At 34.3% G+C, this 7,720-nt stretch overlaps 1 protein-coding gene across 2 annotated transcripts in view; it reads left to right on the forward strand.

The window, feature by feature from the left end:
• LOC134856034 (substance-K receptor-like) overlaps positions 1-7,720 on the forward strand; it is a gene marked incomplete at its 5' end in the record, with an annotated part of 50,689 nt that overhangs the window by 22,312 nt on the left and 20,657 nt on the right. For both annotated transcript variants that reach the window (XM_063872404.1, XM_063872405.1), the window contains 1 exon segment: positions 2,070-2,274. In XM_063872404.1, the coding sequence (XP_063728474.1) occupies positions 2,070-2,274 (205 nt within the window).

Below are 7,720 nucleotides of genomic sequence, written 5' to 3' on the forward strand. Positions count from 1 at the left end.
CAACTATTTTTTGGTAGCTCAGAGGGGTTTGCGCAAGAAATCACTGCCTCATTAGAAGTATCCTTGTTGGCATCTGTTGAAAAAAACTCAAATTGATACTTCACTGAAAAAATTCACAATTATTATTTTGTTGAAAAACGCAAATTTATATTTTGCTACGAAACTCAAATTTATATTTTGACAATGTGTTCAAAAACAAACTATTATGTCTATGCAGTAAATGTAAATTTCAGAGGAGTGTTTTTAATTTGTTGCTGGACTCTCTGATTTGTCAGTCTTCTATGTCAACTCAACAAAATTTTTAAACGGTTTCACTTTTCTTCTATCCGTTAACATTTATCGGTAAACAATATGAAAGCATCTCTGTATAAAATTCATTAAGATAAACATCTGCTTCTAGAGAAAACGATTAAATAGAGAATGCGTTCCGTCTATACAAACCACTTTTGGCTTGTAGAATACTACTACCCAATTAATTTTACTTTCAGCTAATGACGTTTTTTCGTAATCAAACCATCGCCAAACATTAACAAAACTGCTCGTATCAAGGCGACGCCAAGAACTGTCCGACTGCCTTTTAAGGTCTATGGAGCAGTAATAACATAGAAAAATTAAACGTATAAAATTAAAAATAAATTTTTACAAGAATTTGAGATTTTTGACAAAATTATTACCCCACACGCCATATGAAGAACAAAGTGATAGATTTCGCTCCTACTAACAAATTAATTAGGGAAATTGAGCTTCCTTCAAACAATTTGGAGCGATTTCTAAGGCGGATTAAGTCTGCGCTTCTGCGTTAATAGCGCGAAGTTTATCGCGTTTTAATTGTCGCAAATTGGCCAAACTCGTAACATTTAAACCCCCATAATTTAACGAAAAATGATCCCAGGTGAAATTTTCTTCCAAAATAATTCTCAGGAGAAAAACACATTTTGAATGACTGTTAAAAAATTCCGTCAAAAATGGCTAGTTAAAAAGTCGAATAATGTCTGAAGAAAAAAAACCCACCCGAGCACAAATATTCCATTACTTTCGTATCGAAAGTCGGAACAATAAGGCTGTGTGAAACATCATACTAAAAGCTGTATTAGTCGTAGTTTGAGCTGCAACAAAACTTCTAAAAAAATTTTTAGCATAAAGAAAAATCGATCTATTTCATTGTTTAGCTGTTTGTTCTAACTCTGGACGACAATCATTTTCATTTAAAACAAGCTTAAGACGTGTATGAAATATAGTTGCTGACTACATGAGGTTGATGAAAAAAGAAAGTTTGTTCTGGGATATTCTTGAGGATGTTTTATGCGGCTGTTCTTTTTTCTAAGTCGAACTAATTAATTTTTGGAGCTTCATCAGGACATTATAAAGACTATTTATGCGCTGCAGGCAAACTTTTGAAAAAAACCTTGAAATGTTCATTTTTTTTATTGCTGAGCATGCTTGTCTATCAAAGTTAATGTATATTGGCGATTAAAAATGGATGTATTAAATGGGTCCCCTTGGGTGGTCAAGGGGCGCAATTCTAAATCCTCCGCTCTGAAGATTACTGGAATAATTTTCCACAGGAATATTATTCCGCTGGAATAATATTCCGCTGGAATAATTTTCCACAGAATCTGCTCAGATTATAAAAAACCTCTTCATCCAAATGTTTGATAGCATGACAATAAAAGGAGGTCGTTGAAGAAATCACTAAGGTCTTTAGATTTTATACGAGTTGAAGGATCTCTTTAGCTATTCACCCCAGTGGCAGTTTGTACAGAACGTCGTCCCCTATGAATGACTGACTCAAATATAAAGCATATGCAAAAATTGTATCGAAGTTCCCGCACTTTGCAATGGATTGAGGTGGGGCAGTTGAATTGATTGTATTAGCCTTAGACCCAAATTTTGTAAGAAACTGTAGAAACTTTATAGAAAAAGTTCTAGCTAGTTTTGGTCAAAATGGGGCCGAGTTGCCTCTTGATAATGAACGGCTTTCATGTTCAGCCTGATTGGTAGCTAACTGGCATTTTTGGCGTTCTTTCAAGATTTCCCTTTAAAACGAATTCATTTTTTTTAATTTACAGCTGCTTCTATTGGGACCCATTTGGCCATCTGCTACGAGAGACACCGGGTCATCCTGACGCCCCTGCAACCACGACTGTCAGAGAAGAGCATCTACAAGATCATAGTGGCCATTTGGACAGTGGCCATAGTTTACTCCGCGCCATACTTATTCGTATACACCACAGTCACATACCAGGGCAGTAGCACTATGGCTTGTGTGCCAGGGTAAGCAACCAATCACAATAAAATTTGAAAAATACTGGTGACGTTTTTACTGGAAAAGTACGGGTCTTAGTATAATTCTTAATCTTACATTTATCTTGTAAGAATCTTAAACAATATTCACACTTTAATCCCCCTTTTGAGATATCCATTTTTGATGACGGAACCCAAAAAATTTTCGAAAACGCCTTGGGCGCCAATATATACTAATTTTGAGGGGGAGCGCGCGTCGAAAAAAAACGCAAACTTTTGGGTCAAAATTTTCCAAAAAGAACCTAAAAAAGCCTTTTTGGCCTGTTTTTTAAAAGTTTGCCTGCGGTGCACAAAAGTGCTTTTTTGAATATCTGCCCCCCCCCCCCCTCGAGAAAATACTAGATTCGCTCCTGACTTGGTACAAGGTTTATACGAGATTATTGTTCTGATTTTCGAAGAAAGTGACGGAACATTTGAGCGCGGTGTGGTTTTTTTTCTTCAGACAAATTTCGACCTTTTAACTGGCCAATTTTGTCCCTAGACTATTTGGAAATATATTTCGCTGTGACCATTTTTCCGTAAGTTATGGGGGCTTAAACCTCGCCAATTTGGACAATTTCTGACAATTAACGAGCGATACATTTCGCGCTATCAACGCGTAAGCGGCTATTTAATCCCGTCTTAGAAATCTTTCCAAATTGGTTGCAGCAGGCTGTTTTTTTATAAAGGCTACGTTACTGGGAGCTCAATCAGACACTTTGTATTTCAATTGGCGTGTGGGGGATGACAAAAAATACCCAAATTTTTCTAAAATTTTTTCATATATATTTTTTGAAACAATCATCAATTGTTTTAGGCAAAGACTGCTTCATACACCTTAAAATGCAGTCTAAACATTCAGGGTATTGCCCTGATACGAGCAACGATGTTACTTTATCTATAAACTTCCTGCATAAAAAGTTCAGTAGTATTTGGAAACTTTGCTGAAAAAAAAACATTAGATTCATCGTTAGACATTTGAATCTGATTCTCAAATGATATTTCGATGATATGCTTTTTTGCAGGACAGTGCCCATGAAGCAATCGCTTTTCAAAAAGACAAAAATTGTTCCGATTATCGATACGAAAGTAACGGAATATTTGTGCTCGGGGTGTTTTTTTTCAGACAATTTTCAATTTTTTAACTAGCCATTTTTGACGCAATTTTTAACCATTCAAAACGTTTTGTTGTCTTGAGCTTATATTTGAAAAGATAATTTACCTGTGATCATTTTTCGTAGAGTTAAAGGGTCTAAGTTTTGCCATTTGGCGTATTTTGGACAATTACCGCGCGATATATTTTCGCGCTATTAACGCATAAGAGGAGATTTAATCCGTCGAAATTGTTCCAAATTGTTCTGAATTGGTTGAAGGAAGCTTATGTGCCATAATTGATTTGTGAATAGAAGTGAAATTTATTAGTTTGTGTTTCATATGGCTTGTGGGGAGATAATTTTCACAAAAATCTCAAGTTAAAGAAATAAATTTAAATTTTTTGGATTACTGTCAATTTTTTGTCATGTTGATACTGCTTCATTGACCTTAAAAAGTAAGCGGAACATTAAGTGCTTTGCCCTGATACTAGCAGTCGTGTTTGATTTTGGGTCTTTTAGGGAATGGTTGCTTTTGAAAAAAAAAATATATATATATGTATTTATTTTGTGAATGACCTTTATTGAATTTATTTTCCAGACAGTGTTTAGTTTCAATATCTTAGCGTCTATTGTTTATTTCAAACGTGAAACGGATGCTTTCCGATAAAAATTTCCCGCTGACTGCTGTGAATTAAATTAAATCTAAACAATTAGACTAGCAAGAGGAGCCTTGTCCATATTAGCCCGCTTTTCATGAAAGAAAAATCGAACAAATATTTATACCAGATTTATACGAGATCACCTGAATACAAAAAACACTATTTGTTCCAATTTTCAAAAAAAAATTGAATATTAATGCTTGGGATGGTTTTTAATCAGTCAATTTTCTGCGATTTAAATGAAAGTTTTTAACTAAAAGCTTAGATCTTCTTACTTCTTCCGCCCAAATTTCTTAAAATGCAATTTTGTAATATTCAAGGTTTAAATGCTGAAAACTGGTAGCGCTAGTTGATTTGGTTAATGCGATCATTTTTTTCTTCTGCCAACTGTAGCATAGCATACTTGCTTGGTAACACGTAGATTCCATGTATAATGCCAATTCTGAAACATGTAGATTCCATGTATAATGCCGATTTTGAAACACGTAGATTCCATGTATAATGCCAATTCTGAAAAAAAACTTGGGATAGTACTAAAATTTCATTGGCTAATTCTAACCAATCAGTTTGAAGCAAAAGAGTTTCGTTTCAAGTTGTTAAATTTTGGATTTTCGAGCGGAATAAATGAAAAGACCCAAAACCTTTTATAATCCGTTGAAGATATCAACTATCTGAAATCAAATGTACAAAGACATTTTTTGGAAAGTACTGGGAGTTTGAAAATGGCCAGTTTGAAGATTTCATACATAAGGCTGAAAGCATAACGCGGGTTATTTATGCGTGGCGAATTATACCGCTCATCAAAATCGTTCCGAATTGAATTGAATCTAGCTAATGGGTCGTATGTATATCGCACGACTATATTTTCCATATTTTGATTTTGGATTTTGTCTAAAATTTGTAGCTTTTCTATATTTTCTTTTCCCAAAAAATGTTCGATATGGTTCAGGGGAAGTTGGAAAAATCAGCGCTTTGCTGCCACTGTGCAAAACAAAAAAGCGGAACGTTTATAAGCCCTTTATGGACTCGAATCTTGATGATCGATTTGAAACTGGTGTTGTTGATCAATTTTAGATGAGTATATATATATTTTTTCAATCAAGCATTGCTCGAGTTTTAAAACAGAGGTAAAAATTGGTGACAAAGTTTCTCAGTTAACATAAAAGTATAATAAAATTAAGCCAGAGGTCTTTCATTGACAAGAATCTGATCACATGGGTTTATGACTTCAACAAATGGATTAGTTTTTCGATCCGATCAAATAGCAATTTGCCTTTTCGGTTAGTAAGCTCCAAATAACTAAAAGAAAGTTTTTTTTTCTCTAAAATTTAAAATTTTTTATGAAAATCATCCCCCCACACGCCACATAAACTACAAAAGGATAGTTTTCGCTCCTTGTAACAAATAAATTATGGCAAATAAGCTTCTTTCAACCAATTTGGAGCGATTTCTAAGACGGATTAACTCTCCGCTTCCGCGTTAATAGCGCGAAATAGATCGCGCGTTAATTGTCCCAAATTGGCCAAAATTGCAATCTTTAAACTCCCATAACTTTACGAAAAATGATCACAGGTGAGATATCTTTTCAAATTTGAGCTCAGGAAAACAATACCTTTTGGATGATATAAAGAAATTCAGTCAAAAATGGCTAGTTAAGAAGTCGAAGTTTGTCTGAAGAAAAAAAAACCCACCCCGAGCACAAATATTCCGTTACTTTCGTATCGAAAGTCGGAACAATAAAAAATAACCTAGTTTTGTTAAGTTTAGTTACAGTCCAAATGTAGCTGTTCTTCTGGAAAATGTTTCCGTTCCTCTTGAAAAGAAAAATTGACGCCCTAAATCCAAATAAAAAATAGTTAAAAATTTGCCAATTTTTAAGTTTGCCAATGGAGCGAATTTGACGATAGCAACGCGCGTGTTATTAACACCCAGAAGACAGCTATTCTTCTGATTGACAAATCTAATACTAAATGCGACTTTAGCTGCCTATTTTGGGCAATAAACGGTCAATCTAGTTTTCACAAAATGTTCAAATCGTTTTATCAACTTCGAATAATGTTTGCAGAGTTTCAAATTGCAGAGAGTTTTATCAAATCTGCTTAAGGCATAAAAGGCAAATTCAAGTCAGTCGAAGTTTTACTTGCAGAAAACAAAAAAAAATCAGTTTTAAAGCATGTTGCGAATTGATATTTTTCAAATGAAAACCCGCGCTGCCGCGCCTGTTTTTTTTCTAATAACTTTTATTCAGCTTCAAAAAATTGCTTAATTCGATCTAAATATTAGTCTAGCTTTCAAATGAACCTAAGTTTTTTCACATGGGCCAGAATTGATTGAAAATAAGTCTGCTTGTAAATCAGTGCCAAGCCTTAAACCGTAAACTTCCCGGCCACACTTTAAGTCAATTAAAAAACTTGGATCTACTTAAAAATTGCCCTCCCTTTGGTACCTACTTCAGAATTGCCACCCCTATTAATAAAAGCAGTAAATTAGCGCTAGAGTTTTGTATTGAGACTTCTAATCTTGCTGCAATCTGATTGGTCGAAAATGCGTTATACTAATCTACTTAACAATTGCTCCCCTTTCTTAAAAAAAAGGGGGGGGGGTAATTGTTAAGTAGATCCAAAAAACTTTTTTTTCTGATTGGAAAATTGACATAAAGATTTATTTAAAAAAAAAACAGAATTAATTTCATATATTTTTTTTTCCAAGTTTTTATTCAATTCGTCCGTCCGCACGCTAATGAAAACTACAATAGGCTGTTTTTAGCGTTTGATGTCGTTATAGAAAGACCAAATGATTTTCTACAATTTAATTTGAAACTCATTAATGCGCGAGTGCGTTAAGAGAGCAAACAATCCCGCGTTCATTATCCCCATTAGCCAAATTAGCGGATGACTTACCTAGTAGCGATTGGTAAAATTGTGAGTTTATCGCCTCTTTGTTTAATTGGACATCTGATTTCAAATGCAACCAATTGACTCATTCAGTCGCAATTTTTTTTAACTATTCATTAAGGCAGTTGTTTTTGAAAAAATGTTTGATGTGATTAGTTTATGATAAATGATTTGAATACAGGTGAGACTTTGTGCTTATTTGCAAGTGAGGCTTTGAGCTGATATAATGAGAGGTGAGTCGTTCATTCATTTGAGGCAGGTTTAATAAATCGAAACTTAATTGAGTGGTGGATTCTTTATGCCAGAAGTACGAGAGATATAAAATAGCCGCTAGATTCCTGTATCTCAGAATCGGAGAAAAAAATACTACCGATACATACTGTAAACATTAATGGCGGAGCACGCACCCTTACGTAAACGTCTCATAACTGTTTTTTTTTGTTTATATATATATATATATATATATATATATATATATATATATATATATATATATATATATATATATATATAGGGGCGGATTTAGGGGCAACGTCTTTTTGCCCAGTTTTTTTTTTCAAAGATCGCCCGAGATGCAAAAACTTTTGGATAAAACAGAGTTTTTTTGTGCATTGGGAAAGCTAGGAAAATCAATTTGGTCGACTTAAAAAAGTTGACAAAACGTTCGAAAGTTTTATCCGCCCCCTTCGAGAAAATTCTGAAACCGCCACTGAAGGCAAGCATAGTTTGAGTGCGTTTTGCACTGTTCCGAATGAACTCGAAAAGCAAACCTTTCTCTTTTTAATGGTCA

Source organism: Symsagittifera roscoffensis, unplaced genomic scaffold (assembly GCF_963678635.1).
Source record: "Symsagittifera roscoffensis unplaced genomic scaffold, txSymRosc1.1 SCAFFOLD_196, whole genome shotgun sequence".
Classification (NCBI taxonomy): domain Eukaryota; kingdom Metazoa; phylum Xenacoelomorpha; order Acoela; family Convolutidae; genus Symsagittifera; species Symsagittifera roscoffensis.